We start from the raw sequence: 21,122 nt of genomic DNA, 5'->3' as shown, positions 1-21,122 counted from the left end.
GCACGGTTAATTGTCGACTTTCTACTGTCCCTCGGTTATTACCTGCCCGCTGCAATTTCCACGATGACGACGACGAAAATGGAAAGGATCTCCCCATTACATTAGGGCTCCGTTTCGCGTCATTGTACACCAAAATCTGGTAAATAGATGCCGGATACGGTTACATAACAACAGTTGCTGTTTCTACTTTTTTCTTTAACACGAAGTTTCCCATATTCACGAAATATTACAATTCAAATTAAGATCCTTCTCTGTACTTTTTTTTATTCCTGTTACAAATAAACGAATATAGTCTTACTTAAAAAATATGTATCAAGCGTGTTCGTGACTTATAGAAAAATACTGAAATGGCTGTCACGACAGTTGGCACGTATCCTATAGACGCGAAAGAATCACCTTTCTCCATGCGTCTCTTTTTTCCCATCCTCGAATAGTCGAACGTTTCGTGGATGGAGAATCATTCCCCGACTCGCCGTTTAATTCGCGGCTTCATTTTCTCCGTTTTTCATTTCTCCTCTGGCACACTTCTCCGTTTGCTGCTCTGAATAGTACTCTTTCTTTCGCTCGATAAGGTTTTGGGTACTTCTTTCCTTTAACCTCAGGCATTTCATTTTGTTTCCAAATTCAAAATGAGACTTACCGACCTTTTTCTCATCGTCTTTTACGGTTTATTTCTTTTTATTCCTTCTGTCTAATGGTTTAGCATAAAACACGAAGAAACATGTAACTATGCAAATAGTAGCATTATTGATACAAAAGAATACTATATACTTTTTTTAAGATAAAAAAGTTACGCGATAAAAGATTTAGATTTTTCAATGTGTAGAAGAAAACACATTGAATAATATGTATGTAAAGATTACATTATTTTACAATATTTGCTCGGTTAAAATTGAACTTCACGCGATTTGGTGGAATGTCCGCTCTTCGAAGGAAAAGATGCTGCCACCTGCCGACCATTCCTTAAACGGTATTTACCTATAAAAAAGTAACATAGAACTAGAAACACAGTTAGACAGTAGTTAGAAGAATTTCGATAACAGCTCCTTGTTATTAAAAAAATACATACAACAGCATATTACAAATGGCATTTTATGACAATGAACACTGGTTGCTATCGCACATTAAAGATAGTTTTTTATCTACCGACAACACAGGTACACTAGCTAGAAACTTTAGGTTAAATGCTTAACGATAATTAATAGCTGTCATGTACGATTTTTAAATTCATTTTAAAGGTCAGTGCGAAATAGTAATGCTTAGAGAGGATATTCCGAAACAGTTAAAATCAAACGGTACATTACAATGTTATCCTGGCATGGAAGAAAGCGACGATGAAGATTTAGATGCTCTTGCAGAATCTTATGATATACAAATGGGTAAAACTCTTTCAATCTTTTTTTCGTCGAAACATAATCTTACCTGACCATATTTACAAATAACAGACCAAAGGATCGTTTGATACGAATAGAGACCTTTTAGATCTGTGATTTTAACGTTGCTATAGATATGGAATACAGTCATAGAGAACGTTCTAACACTGCTCAAAGATTAGAGAAAATGGATCTTGAAAGAAAAAAAGCTGCTAAAGTCAATGTGAAATGGAAAAATAATCCCATTATACCTGCTACTCAACAATCAGAATTATTTCAAAGAAAAGACTTTCGTAAAAAGACTGACCGAACCAATAAAAGATATTCCCTTTTATCTGAACAGCTTGAAAAGTGTCCCCATGTACCGCAAAATCCGTTTATAGAATATGCTAAATTCGATGGTAGTGTACGTATCGATATATTGTATATACCAGTCTATAGCCGATTCATAATGTGATTCATGAAAATTTTGTTATAGGCACAAGTAGACATTCCTATAAGAAAATATGGGATATTCATGTGTATGTTACCTAAAGAACAAAGAATGTATCCCCTTCAAATAATTGTAATAGCTACAGCAAAAGTGCTCGAATTTATTGGATTAATTTGCTACAAATACGCGAATGAACATCCAGATCATCCGTTAAAGTGTGAATTTGTTATAAATTGTAACTGTTTCTGCACAATTTTTTAGCGAGAAATGTATCGATACTTTCATGTTTTCAGAGAAGATATTACAAGATACGGATTATATTTTACCGAGGATGATGGAGAAGTTGATTGGGATTTACCTTGTTTAGACCCAAAAGAAACAATATCCAAATTTGAATTTACAACATTAGGTCTCACTGAAATGAAACCAAGCGATAGAGCACGACACAATATGATTAGTTGCATAGAAACAAAAGACGAAGATGACTTTTTGGCTATTCAAAATAAGGAACAAGAAGAAGTTGCAGAGGATTTAGCAAAAATGGAGGGTCATACAACTGCTATGGAAGCTCCGCTATACCAATCTTACAGGTATCTTGTATTTACTGAATTTTATGCGACAATTTATCATTACAAAATACTCAATGTTTTACATAGGGTATACATAATTAACAAAGTCAGAACAAAGACTGAAATTTATCTTGGAATATCGGGCGAAAAAATTGAAATAAATCCGATAATAACTGGTAAAGGTGCAGGACGTTTTTGGAACAGACAAAGAGCAGTTAGTTATCAGATAGATAACATTGCCTGGTGTGAAATAACGGAAACAAAGGGATCAAAAACAATTTTTACATTAGTTTATACTCCACATTCTTCTATTTCTGAAAATATTTTGTGTTTGTATTTGATCTTTTTTTTTTTTTTTATTATTATAATATCTAGATAAATTATTTACTAATCTTAACGATCATATTTTATTCTTACAGTATCGTCTGGGCAGATGCAATCATTGCATCAGTCTGCGTCATTTAAGAATCACGAATTTGAGGCTGATTCCATAACAGCGGAAGAAATTGTCAGAAAAATAAATCATATACTAGAATTACATACCAGCACGTCGAGAAAAGAATATTTATCTCAAAAAGAAAGAAAAGCAGCGAGACGAAAAAGTTTCCACTTGCATAGATGACAGCTCTATTGGTTTCTTTATTCTATTCTAAATTATTTAAAGTATTAATAATACTAACATAATAAGAATGAAAATAAGCATTTGCTTTAATATAAATATGACTTTATTGTCCTTGTAATTGGGCATATTGTAAGTTTATTATACCAAAGAACTTGCAATTTGTACACTTAGAAACTATAATGTCTGTCTTATTTATTCCTTTTTTATGATGTATATACGCATACATGTAAAGTATAAATTGATTTTGTACAAAATAAAAAATCACTTTGTTTTAATACTAATTATGATAAAATGTAATAAATTTATGGAATATAAATAGTTCATTTTACCCGAAGAAAATATCTCTGTATAATCTGATATTTGGAATGTTGTCAATCTGACATTTCAATAATTCTATCTGTAACTTTATGTAGTCTGTCTTCCATTTGTAAAATAAATTTTTCATTTAATTTATAAACTATACTTTGTAGTTCTGATATTTTTAAAGCTACATCTGACATTTTTTTGTAATTTCTACAAATTTGTTGATAGTTCGGCCGAGCTGTAATAAAAGCTTTCTCAAACTCTGTTAGAACATTCAAGTCTAATGTTTGTCCTTGATTTTCAATGCATAACTTTTGCTTTGACAAGCATTTTCGTTGCGATTTCCTTTGTTTCAAAGTTTCTATCCATTCTTTTCTCTCATTCCTCAAATTAATTATATATTCTTCTAAATTAAAATGTTCTTTCCGTGATATTGTTTGTCTACAACTTGTTGCGCCCTGGATATCTTCAAACTTCTCGTTTTCTGTGCACGAAATACTTTTTATTTAAAAAAAATCAACCACTAAATTGCTAAAGACTATATGATTTTTTAATTAAACTGTGTATCATCAAAAATAATATCTACAAACAAATGAAATAACTAACCTTTACATTCATCAAATGATATTACTCGATTTTGAAAAATAGAAGACCGACGTTTATGAATAATTTTTGCATTTTTTGAGTCTTTTTCCAATTGTGAAGCATCCGACAAATTCACACTATCCATTGTATTAATATAACTTAACTATACATACGTATATATGTATGCACAATATACAAATACTACGTACTTGTAGAATAACTCAACTTGAAATGAACCCTAAACTTAACGCTAAGTTTAAGTTAAATTATGCAAAATTGTACACGAAATAATATAAAATTTTTATTTGCCATTGTTTTGGTTAGAATTAGTATAATTCCACTAATATATATATTTTTTTAAATATAATAAGAAGAATTTTCTTGAATTCTCCAGAAATTTCTACTAGCTGTACGGTCTCCCAATTCGTTAAACGTGTGCGTAGTGTGCAGTAAGCAGTCGTTACTCGAACGTCGAGAACAGTGAGTGACTTGTTAAAAGTGCAATAAAAACTCTGATACGTTTCTAATTCTAATAACATTGTCAAAAAAGATTACTGAATACTGATCGTCCTTTTTATTACATTTTCGCCTATAATATTTGCGATTTATTTAAAACAACGCAATGTCTTCGAACGCTGACGAGGTAAATAAGACAGTTTTCTTACGTATATTTATAATAAAAATAAGAATGTTTTGTTCTTCTTAACGTATGAATACTTTATGTATTTAAATAAGTATAAATTAACGATGAAGTAAAATATTACTCAAGGACATATAATAATATATACAAATTATACATTACTAAAAACTGCTTTTAAGTTCATATAATTTAAATTGTATATTGTAGTTTACTCAAATTGATTCTAAGATGAGTAAAAAAATTTTATTTTGAAACATCCTTTATGAAGAAACAATTCGAGTGCTTTTGTGTTGTAGTTAAAACTTGATATCGAGGAGTTGAATCAATTACTTAAACAAGCAACTCGACAAAGAAGCAAAAATCTTATCAGCCTTGAACTAAGAAGATTACAACCAGGATTATCTAAATTGATCGAAGAAGACAAAATATCATCTACAAAATCAACCCATGCAGTATCAAACCCTCAAAAATGTTATGAAGTTAAACTTAATAATTACAGTTGGGATCAGACAAATACGACAGTAAAATTATATATTACATTAAAAGATGTACATCAGTTGCCTAAAGAAGCTGTGATTTGTAACTTCACAGAGAAAACTTTGGATCTTCGTGTTCTTGGATTGGATAATAAAAACTATAGTTTAATAATTAACAATTTATGTGAAGAGATCGATACAACTCATAGCACTGTTAAAGTAAAGCCTGATACAGTTGTTGTATCTCTTGCGAAAAAACTTCCAAAAAATTGGTCACATATAACAGAAGTAGAAAAGAGAATCAAGCAATCAAAGTCATCAGTGGTTCCAGATATGAGTGATGACAGTGATCCTGGTGCAAATTTAATGAATTTAATAAAGAAAATGTATCAAGAAGGAGATGACCAAATGAAAAAGACAATAGCCAAAACATGGGCAGAAAATCAAGAGAAAAAAGCAGCTGGATTGCCTTATTCTTGTTAATTTTCATTAATGTTACAAGTTATTGATGTACAAAGTAAGTTTAGGCATAAAAATTCAAAGTATACATGTTTGTATATGTTTCTTTTAAATAATTATTAATTTTATAAAGAAAAATATAATTTTAAGCCTATTACCTACATCTTCTCTGAAAATAAAGTATCTTTAGTTAAATAAAGTGTATTATGTTAATTGTCTAAAACTTGTATATTTTATTTTCTGCTGCCATAATTTATTCATGTTATTAATGTATTTAGTGATAATAAAATAAGACTTATTTTAAGCATGTAATGATTATTTTTATTCCATGTTCAGATTGTATCAGTTGTTTCTTTAATATATATCATTGATGATAATCACTTACAATAAACAGTATATAAAGGTTCCTTGAACATTTTATTTTATTTTCAAATTAAAAATAATTTCTGCAATTATTTTGTAACAGTTACAATTTTCAATATTTTCCATCGAGATCAGACTAGAATATGCTTCCTGTTATGCCACTTTTAGTATGTGTACATCAATTAGGAATAAAGAAAATACAATTTTGCAATTAAATATTTTACTTTCTTGTTGTTTACTATTTTAAAAAAATTGTAACTTTACAATAAAAGTATTTCAATCACAATAAATACATAATTATATAATAAAATTGATACAATAGATTAAAGAATATCACTTGTTTCACAACAAGTTCTTAGTATTTATGTCAGTTTTAATTATATTTGCATTGATCAATATATTGAAACAACTAACAATTGTATGTTAGAAGTATAAATTTGTAATATTACAATTTTTAAGTTATATTAAATAATATGATTTTGTAAATTACAGAATGTAATGGAAAAAATTAATTATAAAAATGGCACATAAAAATAAATTAATTTGCATTGAATATAGATCATTTCTTGCTTCAAATATTTACAAATGTAAATATTTTTCGTAACGTAAATTACATGAATTACTTTAGTAATTCTTGTTATTTTAAAATATCATTATTAGATTTCTATGTATTCATGTTTCTAATAATGAGATCATAGTATAAATCTCATAGGTAATTTCCTTAGCTAATATTTTTAATTTAAAATCACAAAAAAGTAATATAATATAATGCTATAATTTAATCAACTACAATAAAATCTCGATTGATCGTTATTCGAATAATTCGTTTATTTCACCTAGTCCCGAACAATAGTCTCTTTGAAAACAACAGATGGAGATTTCATTATATTGTTATTAACTATAAGAATAGTATATAAAGAGACTATATATTTTAGGTGAATACATATTTAGTCATTATCACAATAATTAATACTAATTACGAATGCAAATTTAAAAATTTTTTTTTGTATGACAATTAATGTAATATCAATGATGGTTGAAAATTATTCATGATCATATTAAATGATGCATATTTTTTTATACAGGATATCTTAGAATTAATGGTAAGAAAAAAGAAGAATTAATGGTAAAATTGTCCTATAAACATATGTCCAGAAATGCTATCCCTCTAAGGTGCATCCACTCCTTCTCCCTTCAAACTTTTCTCATTGAGATGTCGCCTTAAAAACAATTTGTTATACGAAAGTATGTATACAACATATCTATAGCAGAAGGTCGGTAGACATTTTCCACATATGTTAATACAATCTTACCTTCTTTTGACCTGCAAAATATGCATCTTTCTTTTTTACCATTAATCCATGGACATTCTATATACATATAGATCTTCATATGATTTGAAATTCTTTAAATTATCATTACATTTTATAATTATCACTTACATTTTACTACAAATGTAGGAATGTAAATGTTACAGAAATCTTGTATACGAAAATGTATGAATGTGTGGAAGAATGTAATACATTTGTAAAAATGGATAAAAATATTAGAAATAAAATAATTCCTATAATTAATACAATTAATGTTTGGAACATAAGAATTAGTCACACAATTTGCTGTATGAAGATTTGAACTTGGTTTTTTCATTATCTAGATAACTGCTTCATCCATTTAATTGTTTACTCTATTCACCGATTTCTTTTCCTTAAATCTATTATTCTGATAGTTTTCTTGCCATATATTCCAAGAAAGGAACCATCATTTAATCATAAAAAAAAAGTATTCAAATAGTTTCTCTGCATATATGAATATTGATATTTAAAAAATTTGTGACAGATTTACGAGTATAATATATACAATACAAAAGTAAAATTAAGATTGCCATTTGCTACTAAAACTTCCTACATTTATAAAAACTGTTTTACAATGTAATCTTTTTCTTATTATTGTTTTAGATATGAAAAAATTAACATTGATAATATCTCCATGTATATATAAAACTCACAGATTTTGTATAAATATTCGTTTGATTTACTTGCATCTAATAATTAAAATTGAAATGCTCGCTTAAAAAATAAAGTTATAAAATTAAAATTATTGTGAAAATAGCTAGTTAAAAAAGACATAAATATCATTAAAAATAAAGAAAATTTTTAATCTATGTTTTAGATAAATATTAGAGTAATTAAAATTATTGTAGTAATAATAACTAAAAAGTAAGAAAATATTCTTTGGTTTTCAAGATAAGACTTAGTTACAATTGTAATATGAATGATAAAATTACTGCTTGAACTGCTATAAAATGGTTGCTTTACTCTAAGACTTAATAGGAGTATTTGAAAATTGTACTTCACAACTGGTTGAATGAAAAACTTCCATCATAACATTTCTTGTCTTTTGCATTAAATGTTCAACATCATCTTTATTTAATCCTTCTGTAGATATTGGTGGTAATGATGTTATAATAACTCGACCTTTAGATTAGTAACATGTAATTAATGTTTGCTTTTAAGAATTCACCTTAGATATATATATCAAACTTACCAGAATCAAACCTTTTTTCTTCCGAGGACAAAAAATAATAAGAAGAAAATACAACTGGCAATATAGGTAATTGAGATGTAATTGCAACATGAAAGGCACCCTTTTTGAAAGGATGAATTTTACCGGTATTATATCTGGTGCCTTCAGGAAATATCCACAGTTTAATCTATACAATGGATAACATTAACAAATGAATATACATACATAATATTATCAAAAGTTATTTGTGAATTATGTAATAGAAACTAAATTACCTTTTCATCTTTAATATGATTTGTGGCAGTGTTAATAACTGAACGGGCCTTTTCTGAATTCATTCTATCTATGAATATTAATCCACAAAGCCAAGCGGCTAAACCAAAAGGCCATGCATAAAAAAGTTCTTTTTTTGCTACAACGGTGCATTTTTCCATTACTGGCCATATTTGAAACATTCCCATTATATCTAAGGAACTCTGATGATTTGCTACTATTATGCATGCCCTATCTTGTTCTAAATGTTCTCTACCTCTGAGTTCCCAACGTACTCCCAACAAATTTGTCAGACACGAACATACTGATGATGCCAGTCTAAAATTATATTTCATATATTTTATTTTTTTATTATATTGATAAATGGGTAGAAATTTTCTGAACTATTTATATCCTACAAAGAAGTACCAAAAAATATTTAAATAAAAGAAATAATTGCTCTTTATGTGAAAAATAAAAACTAAAAAATTATGTTTGTTATAACCATTTCATTAAATAAAAACAAATAAATTATAAAAATTATTTATTGTTGATTTTAACATTTTATTGCGATATTTTGTTTACTATGAAAATTGTATTATTCTAATACCGTTATTATTAATGTATGAATATGTATCTCTGTAAAGTTACATCATTTGTAACTTACCCTGAATGCGCACGACAACTATTTTCCGTACAATCTCACTGCGATCATATGTCTGTCTTCGTTGTTTTTGACGGAGAAAACAAAGAAAGACATATATAATCGTAGCGGATCACGCAGAAAAATATTACTTGTGTACGTCAGGTCTCGAACGTTTTTAATGACATTCACAAGGGGCAAGCGAAAGTAATTCAAACCATTATCACTACTACATATATAAAAGTTGTTACAGTTTAACTCATCAGTACCGGTCAATAAATTTATTCTACAATGTATCGTCTTAAAAATTGTTTATGAAATGAAAAAATGAATACTGAAATCGAGTACGAAGGGACAGTCAAAAATAAAAAAACAAGAGAGACCCGAAAAAATAAATGATATATATTTTTAAAATGATTACTAACATAAAATTTTTTACGTTCTTGGGACGTAATATCATAATTGGGAGCAATGTAATGGAATTTATCATTACATATCCATAGTAGAGAAGGAACTTGAAATAGTAACGAAATATTGTGCTCATTTCGTATAAGAATGGTAACACAAGGATGAAACCGACCAGGATCACCTCGAAACATGACGGTGCCATCTTTTATGGCGATAGAGGGCGGATACCGTACGAAATATGTATTTTCTTTATATGTAACACACCACAAAATTAATTTACACTGTTTTATGTAGTATGTATATATATGTGCGTAATTATAAGGTTTTAAGGAACGTAACTGCTACGAAAAGCTTTCAATTCCTAAGATTAAGGTCCTGTTTATTGACTGTTAGTCAATCGTTTTTGTGTTGCCCGTTTACGCGATTTTAACCGAACTGCATTACACACGCACTTTATTTCCAACACCCCTTTCTCATCTCTCACTTTTAAACCTGCTGCTGCATTCTCAACTAGTTAACTCCCCCAATCTGTTTCTGTTCTCACTCAGTTGCTTACATTTGGCTCGACAATAGCATTCTATATACATACGTATGTATATCGCAACTAATAGAGCCTGTATTCACAGTTCATGTGCAGTTTGTACATATTTCATTATCAATCTGAACAATTCGCCCCATTTTATAATCGTTCATCGCCCCTACGTTATTTGTTTGATATTCTCTTTATCGTTACATTTGAAATAATATGTATATTTTTGTTGAAAATAATTCTTAAATTATTTATTTAAAATTTTTTTTCAATACAATGGTTTTTATTTCCAAATTCCCGAATTGCATCCTGACCCATTGGTGGGTTAAATATTAAATATTAGATATTAAAATAAAATATATTCTAAAAAGATTGTTACTATTTTTATTTATATTTTTATTATATTAAACAATACTTTATAGATTATTCATTATCATACATCGAATATAAAGTATACATGAAAGTGTAGATGTGTAGTCACGTATATGTACATTTTATATGTTAAATATCATTTAGAACTAAATTTTAAATATACCTTTCAGTATTTTAATCGTGTTTAGATAAAACAGCGTTAACAAAATTCCACCTTTAGTATAGTTTAAAATTTCGATTATAGTATCGTATCGCAATGCTCTCGATAGTTTACGCGGCAAATAATAGGGAAAGAATTTTAAACTTGTTAAAATTGTGTATAGTACACATCGAACATTTTCATAGTTAGGTTAGTGTGAATACAATAGCGCACAATTTTGCCGCGTGCTAAATTAATTCGCGTAAAATAATCTAAGTTATATAAGTATAGTTTTTAAAAAATGATGTAAAACATTTGAAATGATTTTTAATTAATATCGTACAAGGTATGCATATTTTATTAACAATATTAAAGATAAATAAAATCTGATGATAAATTTTAATCCGTAACTTGTGTGTAGTTTTCAGAATTTAATTTCTGAAATATTGTTACATTTGTTTATCCTTCGATTAACAAACAGTGTCGTAAATTATTTACGAAAAAAGAAAATATACATAAACGAAAGATATGAAATAATATATATTATTCAAAGTAATTGAGTCAGAAATACTTATAATTAGAGATGCAAGCAAATTCACAAAAACTTGAGAACATTAGAACTACCATATTATCATTATTACTTGCAAGAAAAGGAGGATGTACGTTAAGGCAGTTGGATAATGATTACTGTGAAGTAGAGGGTACAAATATACCATGGAAAGATTTTGGATATATTTCTTTGTTGAACTTTTTACATGCCATGTCTAAGAATGTTCATATAGAAAATAAAAACAATACAATTATCTTAAAAGGTATTGCATCTGATAAATCCAAACATGTTAGTAAATTGGTGGCTGGCCAGAAAGATCAGTCAAATCTAACAGGAAGAAAAGTATATAAGCCAAGTCACTATTATCCAAAAACAGCACCCCCTAAAATTCGTATACCAGCCGAAATATTGTTGAAGATAATTAATTTAATTCATGAACATCCGGATGGTATAAGCAAAGATTATGTACATCAGGCAGTTAAATCGCTCATGCCTTTTGCAAACATTACGATGCAAGACATGGAAGATCAATTTAGAGAACTCTCACATAAGATTTTCTTAACAAATAATAAAATTTTTCCTACTCAAAATAAAATTGATTATTCAAAGAAAACTAATGGTGTGACTTCTTCAGATTTTGTATCTGAATCATATAATGGCCAAGGCCGACAGTCACCAATCGTGACTGTTGGTGGAGATGAAGATTCAGATATTGTGTCAGATTATGATGATGATGATGATTTGAACTTTATACGTGCCTCTAATTTATGTCCTAACAAATCAACTGTGAATACTAAGCCTACATCTAATTTTATAAAAGAAACTGTATCTAAATGTCAAGATCAAATTATAGATTTTGATAATGATCACATAGAATATAATAATAATTTTGGAAATAGAAAGGATTGTACGAATGATAAAAATGGTGAAATACTTATAAATGAAAGAGTTAAATTTCGTTTAGAAAAACTTATACAAAATCATCCTAATGGAATTTGGTGTGCCGATTTACCAGAAGTATATTTAGAAGAGTATAAAGTTTCTTTAAATTACATGGAACTTGGTTTTAATAGCGTTAGAGAATTTGCATCACAGTTACCTGAAATTTTCCATTGTGTGCAACTGCACGATACAGGAGATTTTATGCTTTACTATGCTAAAAATGAAATACCTGCAAATAAACTTAAGGGAAATCATAAAGTTGGTAATCTTGCACAATTGCATCAAATTTATGAAACAAGCGACGAAGAAGCACTTCCAGTTACAGTGGTACATATATTTTATTTAACTTGTGTAAAGATGCTACTGACTTTTATTATTAGAAGTTTAATAATTTAACATTTTTAGTCATTGGATGTATGTAAGGAGTTGATACCAGATGACACAATGAGCATTGGGGAATGCGTCGGTTATATAAGTGTGACAGATTTAATGCAAGATGAAAAACCATATATAGAAGTTATTGTAGTGGAAGTATTTACACCATCATTTTTTTGGATACAACTTCGTAAAAAACAAAGAACATTCAAAAAATTTATGGACGAGTTACAGTATGTATAATTGAATTAAATAATTATTATGAGATTATAATTATGATTATAATTACCTCACATTTAATATTTATATTTATCATCTTTTTCACAGTAATTTTTATGTAACAAAACATGAACAGTATACAATACCGCCACTTGTATTAGAAAAAGGTTTAAATTGTGCATGCATGTATAATGGTTTGTGGCACAGAGGTATAATAAAGACAGTAAAACCTGATTTACAAGTTACTGTAAGTAATAATAACGATTATATTAATTATACTCAATATAATAATTAATATCGATAATAATTTTTTGTAGGTAATGTTTTATGATTATGGTACACTAAAAACATACCCCCCAGATGAAATACATTATTTACATAGAATGTTCTCTTATCTACCAGCGCAAGCAATACCTTGTGGTTTAGTTAATACAAGGCCATATAAAGGATGTAAATGGAGCCGCAGTGCTACTCATCACTTTGCAATAAGAACTCAGATGCCATTAATTGCAACGATTGCATCAATTAATGTAGATGTAAGAAATATTAAGTTCTGAATAAAATAAATTTACTTTATATTAATTATCGATGTATTTAAAATTACATTTATTTTAATATAGGACAACTCTATGCTAGTAACTTTAACTGACACTTCGGAAGAAGAGGATGTGCATATCAATGACTGGTTAGTTGAACAAAAATTAGCCGAACATGGAAAAATGGTTTGTACAAAATATCGAAACTTTCCATTCCGTTATTATTTAGAATGTCAAGAACGTTACAAGCAAAAAACTGAAATACTTAAAGTTTCTAAGAAAGATAAATCAACACAGTGTGATTCTACACTTTCCGAAAATTATTCTGGAAATAAAATAGCATTATGTGATTCAAATGGTGAAGTAACGCCAGTATCTAAAAGTAGTAGCGATAAAACAAATATTGGTAAAATAGATTCAGTACCTTCCAAAGATATAAAAAAGTTAGAATTCCTTAAATCTTGTAGTCGCCTTCAGAACAACGTTCCCAAAGATATATGTGATTATACATTGAATTCTGGAGATGAATCACCGATAAAATTAAAATCTTTGTACAAGAAACTGCTTAATTTTAAGCAAATAGCACATTGCAATAAAATTAATGATCATAATAACCATATTGATATTAGTGATAATAATAACAATACGGAAATGAACAAAATTTCCAGCTATGAGTTACCAAGTAAATCAATGGAACAGGAGTTACAGGAAAAATCTGAGTTAGATAATATTAATGAAGAATTTGATAAAATTTCTCATACATCTCCTGTTTCTGCGTTTAATAATAATATCGAAGTTAATAAAACATTAAATAATAAGTGTGATATCTTACACAAATTTAGCAACATTCCAAAAGCATATGCTCATCATTTTCATATACAAGATTCAGAAGATGAATTGGATTTACATCACATAAAACGTGCGGATACATGTACCGAAACAAATGAGGAAATGTATATAGACTGGTCCATTATTAGTAAAAATACACAACAAAAGGTAGATAATACGTGTCCTCAAAACGCAATTAAAACTACCCACAAATTCGTTTCAAAAAGAAAAGATAATATACCGTTACCTGAACGTTGTTTTCTGAAAGCAGTTTATAATACTTCTCATTTTGCTGTAAATGACAAAGATACATGTTGGTCACTAAACGGAAATATTAATAAAATTCATGATGTCCCTCGAGCAATAATACAAAATATTAAAAATTGCATGACAAATGATCCCGAAAATATAACAGTTGCTATATCTGAGAAAATATTGGAAACATTAGCTGAGAAAAAATTATCCATAGAATCCCATGAATTAATTACAACAGAGTCTAGAAATATGAGCGAAGTACAGTCTGTTAATTTATTAGAGGAACGTAATAGTATAAATCCTGACAATAAAGTAATTTGTCCTAAAAGTTTTGAACATGGTTCTGAAAGTCAAGAAAATTATTATTGTTGCATGAAAGTACTTCCTTGTAAATATAAATTGTTAGAAAAATTATCAACGATGAAGAACGTATCATATAATAATTCGGATCTAGATTCAGATGATTTAAGTGATTCGAAGAAGTCTACGCAGTCATCAAGAAATAATGATAGCAGTGACAGATCTCTTAACGTGGAAGAAGTTGAAAATAATGTAAATACACGCGACGGTAAAGGGACCGACTTTTCCGCGGCAATTGATTTCAACGGTTTTTCGGACCCTATCAAAACAGAAAATACAGATTTAGATACAGTAAAACTAGAATTTAAATCTACAACTAGTGAATGTGAGTTACACGAGAGACAAACATCGGTAATAAAAATGGTACCATCGGAAACTTCAATATCAGAAAATAATACAGAATCAACGGAGGGACTAATATCAACTGGATCAATATCATCGGATACGCAACTTTCAGAATCACCATTAATGTTAGAAGAATCGTCGTCACACGTAAAAGTGACAGAAGAGTCAGATCAAGCAAAAAAACCATTATCGATCGATGAAAAAATATCACTCGAATTGAAATCAGTAAACGAATCGTCTACTACACTAAACGAAATTACTAATATACCAGTCTTCAATGACATTGATATAGAATCTGATGAAGATGAATGGGACGTTGGTGTAGGACATACTGAATTTTTTAATATACTCAAAAATAACTTTGGTTTTACTAAAAAATCTGAAAATCGGTTGGATCATAAATCTGATTCAAGTTTAAAAATATCAGAGATTGATGACACAAATGCAATGGAATTAGAAGATGCGAATAGTATAGAAACATATAAAAATACGAAAGATAGTAATCACGAAATAATAAATTCAGATAATGAGTCTGATGACAAACAGGATTTAAGTAATGAATTAAATAATTTAACGGATCAAATTCAAAAATCTGAAGATCAGGCATCTGTGATATATTTTGATAAAAATTCGAACTCAAATGATAAAAATATACCTAATTTAACAAATATTTCAAAGTCTGGAAAAATTCAAGGAAAAGCGAAATCATTAGTAGACATGTTGAATAAAGCAAAATTGTTGAAAAAAGACTGTGTTGAGGAATAAGTATTAATTAAGTTTTATACAGTACTTGTTACGTTAAATGATAGAGGCATTTTAGGTTGAATATAATGCAAAATGTGATGTATTATGTTCGTATTTAACATCGAAGTATTTTCTCTCTTCTTCTTGAATCTATTTATTCTTATCGTTTTTGATTTTCAGTTTATTTTGTTGTGTATACTGCACACACAATGAAGTATTATTTTTTTATGATTAGGCTATTTGTTCGATTATTTTGTTCTAATTGTTTGAAACTTTAATATACTTATTCGATATAAGTAATTAAAATGATTTTTTTTACATTTTTGGGAAAAATACGCTTTGTTATTATGATGCTTGTACTATATTGAACATATAATAAAAATATTTAAATAAAGAAATCAGTTGTGTCCATTTTACTCTCTGTTCCAATGTCTTTGCAGCATATGTATAATAATCTCATAAAGTGATAATTTTTCCCAAATTAATATGCTATAGATCATGCTTAAATATAACATCACTTTATTTGATACTTTCTTTTTTCTCTGTTAAATAGGGGGAGAAAGTAGAAATGAACAATTTGTTGCTCTATGTAGAGGAAAATTTAGTATTTTCACCGGAAATATGTTATGAAACAGAAAGCAGTATACCTGACAACTGTAGTAAAGAATCAACAAAAGAATCTATCAATGTGCCTTTAGTATTGCCACAGAGTACTTTAGAAGATTCGTACTTTAAGACTGCACCAAAATTATCCGAGAGATCTCAAAACTTAACAAGGACTGACGAAGAAAATACACAAGATAAAATTTCTCAAAACAATACACATACTTTTACCAAAAATCACACTAATCCATTTTTACAAGCTACACCTGCGTATAATGAGGGAGACTTGAGTCCAAAAAGACTTATGCAGTTATGGACCGAAAACTTACAATTACAAATGCAAATAACTACTACACTTAGTATACTTTTTAATAAGGTATTGAATAATTCCACAAAAAGTGAAAATGGTAATTTGACGAATAGCGAAAACGTAAATACGAGTAATACATTTTTACGTACTAACGACAATATTTTATCAACAAGCTCTGCAAACACGAATATATTTAATACATACCAAGAGACTACATTTTCAAATGCAAAAACTTGCAATGAAAACCTTAATACAAATACTTATTCGAATCCTTTTCAAAACAACGGTAATCAGAATACAGTGAATGATTGTACTAAACAAGCGACAAAGACAGTAAGGGTTCCTCCAGGATATGAAAAATATCATAACAGATTTAAGTTTGACGAAAATTATTTTCTAAGTAATACAATTAATAATCTAACTACTTTCGATAATTATTCAAATAGTAATGTAACTTTGAGAGAAACAAATCCTTTCAAACTTAGTTTAGCTGGCAAATTGAATATATCAGATCCGCAAGAAGATAATCATAGTAATTCCGTTCATTTGCCCTCTAATTCACATGAAAATCAGAACTTGATTTCGAACAATGACTCGATTTCACAACGATTCGATGGAAGAGATAACTTTAAAATGAAAACTTCGACTGAAGCCATTTCAGAGAAAGGTACATTGTATAATCATCCTCAGTGTTGTTTTAATAATACTTCAAACAACACCAGTAACATTAAAACTGAATCATTTGTGTCAAATACAAATACTCTACCATCTCAGTATCACTGGAATATAGATAATGTTAATAATGGAATGTCTAGAATGACTATTAACGACCAAAACATGCAGCATCCTGATCAAAAAGTAAACGAAATAAAAAAATATATACAAGAACATGTTGCGAAAGACAAAAAAGATTTTAACATCGAATCTCAGACAGACGTTCAAAAAAGTGAAAAGTCGATTTCGAATTACGATATGAATGGCTGTAAATTTTCAACTAAAATGCCAACTAATAATTTGGATTATAACTCTACATTAATAAACAATACGAATTTTCAAGAAGGATATTTCAGTCATGCAACAACTCAAAATTTATATACCTCATCCCCGCTATTACAAACGAATAATAAAACAGAATGTTCCCAACAATTATTAAGCGAGAACGCGAATAAAGTAGCCGATACGTTGGTTAAAGCATTTGAAAATACTGCTGAATTAAATAATTGGAATAAAGTGCCCTTTCTACCTCAAACAAGTGACCAAACGATGACGTACCCTAAAAATCAATCGCATCAGAGAACACAAAATTTAGATAAAGAAGAGGTTGCAGTTTCGCCAATTAATGAAAATCAGTTAAGAGATATTGTCAGAGATGTGTCATCGGATGACTTAATATTTTTTCAAGTGTTTGGTAAGATTTTATATAACTCTTTGATTAGTTTATGATGTAACACATTATTCTGTAATTAATTATAATTCTTTTGTAGAATTACCTAATACAATAATACATATATTTCATCATCAAGGAGAAGGCTGGTTATTAACAGATGAATTTATTCAAGGGTTTACTAAATTTGAGTCAACTTCGTATGCGATGATTTTGTTATATACCCTTAACATACCTGTACAGTATAAAAATATTAATATAATACATTATCCATCAAAGTTTATAAACATTGGCAGGTACATAATATGAATTTCTTATTAAGAGTAAAGTTGTCTTTTTTGTGAAGCATACATAATTCAGTTCCTTTTCTTTTTAGCACTGTATCAAAGACAATGCGAGATATGATACATAATAAAAATAATATTCATTTGATACAATTAAAGTCGGTGATCGAAATATTAAACAAGCTTGAAATTATTTCAGAAAGATATGAGGATCATGCTTTAATGAATGATTCAGTTATTCAGGATATGTGGGTAAATATCAAGATAATTTTAATATAATATACAATTAAAATATTAATTAGTGTCCATATTAAAATTATAAATATAGTTCTCTTTGCAGCTGATAAACAATGCATACAAAAATCTGAAATATAGAGTAGAAAGCACAGAATAATTATAAAACAGAGCATACATGTTCCTAGATATTATTTAACTAATATCTGTTATTATTATTAAGTAACAATATTTTATAATAGCTATTGTGTACAGCTATAAATTTTGTTAACCTATGCTCGATGAAAGAAAACTAATAATTTTTCGTTAATTTTATTATATTGTTAAGTAAAAATGAAGTATCATTTATATTTCAAATCGCGTACATTACATATTTGTACTAAGTGTACAAAAAGTGATATTTTTATTTTTGGTAGTTCGATAATTAAGCAAATAATTTTATAAATAAATCGTCTATAATTATATTACAATTAAATACAAAATGTAACGTTTATGAAATTTTCTTCGAACAAGTACCTTGCAATACAATTCCTATCCCAATTGGTGTAATAGTATGTGATACATAAATGGCAAAGGGGTTTTGAAGTTCCGCATGTGCGAGACAAAAACGTCATTTTTCGAATAATAAATTAATATAAATCGTGAGTTATGGAAAATTAGGTTAACGGTTTCTTAATAAATTTTAGTACAAATCGGTATAGAAAAATTTAATCTGTTTTGATAAACTGAAAATTTATTTTAAATATTTATATGCCAAAGTACACGTAAGTTTTATTTTAAATTGAGCTGTAAATTTATATACGTATTATGTAAAACGAGCAACATAAAATCTACATATATACATATTTTCTAAAGTAATCGGTTATTTGAAAAATTAGCGGGCGCATATTGTAACCGGACATTAATAGCGCTATCTGGCATTAGTTTCAACATTGGCCTGTAGTCGCTGGTTTTGAAGAAGAAGATGTAGAAAGGAACTAAACGCTGAAAGGACTAGCTGTTCGTTTGAAAAGTGACATTTCTTTTAACTAAAAAATTATATATTAAACACGTTGATAGAAGATAATGGCAGGCGGAGAGGGTTCAGAACCGAAATTAACCGGCTTTTCAAAATATTATAACAGCGTTACTGTACAAGGTCGTGCGAATGTAAGTAACCTCAAAATTTTGCTCTTCGTTTCTGTGACGTTGTGCTATTTTCTTCTAAATGTTGAACAATGTTATACAATTTAACATTATTTATATGAATTGATTATTTTAAAGGTTGCTGGTTCAACATTCATCGCCGTGGGTGGTATAGCTCTATACTTTTATTTAAAATCAAAGTCTAAAAAACCTGCTGCAGAAAAGTGATCAAAATACGGAAAGCAATAGATACATTATGTAATAAGAAGCTGTATATTATTTTATTCTAATTAGAAATAAACTAAAGATGGACGTTTCTTAATTGTCAGTGATTGATTCCTCGTTATTTCTTTTTATATTTTATATGCCAGACAATGTGTACAATGTATTTTTGCAATGATTTTATGTGAGACTTATTTTGAAGGTTGTGTGTACAGATTAATATGTATGTATGTAACCGATCAATAATGATATAGTTTAATTAAATAAAACGTAAAAATAAAAATTAACACGAGAGTTTAATCGTTTAATTTGATAGAAAACCAAGTAAATACACGGAATATATATTAGTATACAGAAAATTTCATTTAATTTTATTTTTATGACACAAAGAGTTTTAATGTAACAATAATATGAAATTTATACACAAATTAATAGTTGATACAGTGGAATAAAATGTTATAAGTCATTTACAGAGTTTATTTTTACAATTGTGCATTGTTTCTTCTTGCCTATACATGTACGTTTATATATGCGCATTTAATTGTACAGATTTTGAATTTATTAATAGCATGATAGAAATTTTGTGACTAGAATCTATATAATCATATATATATATATATATTGATGTCCTTGACATTACTTTCTATAATTACGAGAGCGTTTCTTTTCCCTCTGTTTAATTTCGAATTTCGACATTAATATCTTACGTACGGTAAAATTACGGTAGTAAATGCTTATCGTTCTTTTTTTACAAATATCGTGTTTCCGCAGATAGTCTGTTTTAAAAAATGTAGTAATTTTAATACAAAATTTTATTTAATTCGTTAAAAAAGAAACGGAGAATTCAAATGAATTTATCAATTGGATTAACATACAAGTTTTGTAGTGCATTTATCGTTAAAATTTTTACTGTTGTGAAACAATAAATGTTCATACTTTGCGTAAGATATTTGTATATAAATAACAAAATTATACCAAATATTTGACCGGAAAAGTGCGTAATAAAGAGAATCTAGAATGATGTACTTATTATCAATTAAACAACGTCAGGTACATGTTCGCATTTATTTTTGAAACATTAAGGTGCAATTGTAAAAGAAGGAACAAGCGTGATAAG

The 21,122-nt window shown here is 28.3% G+C and overlaps 6 protein-coding genes across 11 annotated transcripts; 4 read left to right on the top strand and 2 right to left on the bottom strand.

Annotated features, from left to right (window-relative positions):
* Nucleotides 1–955: 955 nt before the first annotated feature.
* On the top strand, nt 956–4,117 carry Sin1 (SAPK-interacting protein 1). Of its 3 annotated transcripts, none has more exons than XM_003708127.3 (7): nt 956–1,157; nt 1,239–1,379; nt 1,508–1,779; nt 1,852–2,021; nt 2,100–2,396; nt 2,463–2,704; nt 2,795–4,117. In XM_003708127.3, exons 1-7 carry the CDS (start codon nt 1,085–1,087, stop codon nt 2,995–2,997), a joined length of 1,398 nt encoding a protein of 465 aa, XP_003708175.1. In that variant the 5' UTR covers nt 956–1,084; the 3' UTR covers nt 2,998–4,117. The 3 variants fall into 3 exon arrangements, with proteins under 3 accessions (XP_003708175.1, XP_012152337.1, XP_012152338.1); XM_012296947.2 differs by having other exon boundaries at nt 1,483–1,779; XM_012296948.2 differs by lacking the exon at nt 956–1,157 and having other exon boundaries at nt 1,446–1,779.
* LOC100880510 (uncharacterized) lies at nt 2,795–4,040 on the bottom strand. Its single transcript, XM_003708172.3, has 2 exons — nt 3,907–4,040; nt 2,795–3,784 (listed from the first exon to the last, which is right to left on the bottom strand). Exons 1-2 carry the CDS (start codon nt 4,028–4,030, stop codon nt 3,369–3,371), a joined length of 540 nt encoding a protein of 179 aa, XP_003708220.2. The 5' UTR covers nt 4,031–4,040; the 3' UTR covers nt 2,795–3,368.
* A 207-nt stretch (nt 4,118–4,324) lies between the features above and the next one.
* Nucleotides 4,325–5,767, top strand: LOC100875358 (calcyclin-binding protein). Its single transcript, XM_003708128.3, has 2 exons — nt 4,325–4,528; nt 4,822–5,767. Exons 1-2 carry the CDS (start codon nt 4,508–4,510, stop codon nt 5,482–5,484), a joined length of 684 nt encoding a protein of 227 aa, XP_003708176.1. The 5' UTR covers nt 4,325–4,507; the 3' UTR covers nt 5,485–5,767.
* A 91-nt stretch (nt 5,768–5,858) lies between these two features.
* Nucleotides 5,859–10,300, bottom strand: Agpat1 (1-Acylglycerol-3-phosphate O-acyltransferase 1). Its single transcript, XM_003708173.3, has 4 exons — nt 9,667–10,300; nt 8,622–8,937; nt 8,368–8,533; nt 5,859–8,297 (listed from the first exon to the last, which is right to left on the bottom strand). The coding sequence occupies exons 1-4, from the start codon at nt 9,849–9,851 to the stop codon at nt 8,140–8,142; spliced, it is 825 nt and encodes a 274-aa protein (XP_003708221.1). The 5' UTR covers nt 9,852–10,300; the 3' UTR covers nt 5,859–8,139.
* A 414-nt stretch (nt 10,301–10,714) lies between these two features.
* LOC100880736 (uncharacterized) lies at nt 10,715–19,753 on the top strand. 4 transcript variants are annotated; one of them, XR_013037825.1, is made up of 11 exons: nt 10,722–11,035; nt 11,111–12,508; nt 12,587–12,789; nt 12,884–13,022; nt 13,093–13,311; nt 13,396–13,497; nt 16,397–18,164; nt 18,241–18,436; nt 18,517–18,676; nt 18,753–19,422; nt 19,537–19,753. XR_013037825.1 is itself a non-coding variant. In XM_076530504.1 (10 exons), the coding sequence occupies exons 2-10, from the start codon at nt 11,273–11,275 to the stop codon at nt 18,816–18,818; spliced, it is 4,077 nt and encodes a 1,358-aa protein (XP_076386619.1). In that variant the 5' UTR covers nt 10,721–11,035; nt 11,111–11,272; the 3' UTR covers nt 18,819–19,753. The 4 variants fall into 4 exon arrangements, 3 of the variants coding, with proteins under 3 accessions (XP_012152340.2, XP_076386619.1, XP_012152343.2); XM_076530504.1 differs by having other exon boundaries at nt 10,721–11,035; nt 18,765–19,753; XM_012296953.2 differs by having other exon boundaries at nt 18,753–19,753.
* LOC100875469 (ATP synthase F(0) complex subunit k, mitochondrial) lies at nt 19,667–20,105 on the top strand. The gene is made up of 2 exons (XM_012296959.2): nt 19,667–19,807; nt 19,922–20,105. Exons 1-2 carry the CDS (start codon nt 19,724–19,726, stop codon nt 20,009–20,011), a joined length of 174 nt encoding a protein of 57 aa, XP_012152349.1. The 5' UTR covers nt 19,667–19,723; the 3' UTR covers nt 20,012–20,105.
* Nucleotides 20,106–21,122: the final 1,017 nt, after the last annotated feature.

This window comes from Megachile rotundata, chromosome 4 (genome assembly GCF_050947335.1).
Source record: "Megachile rotundata isolate GNS110a chromosome 4, iyMegRotu1, whole genome shotgun sequence".
Taxonomy (NCBI): domain Eukaryota; kingdom Metazoa; phylum Arthropoda; class Insecta; order Hymenoptera; family Megachilidae; genus Megachile; species Megachile rotundata.
Note: the sequence above shows the minus strand (reverse complement) of the source record. Positions and strands in the feature narration are given on the sequence as shown.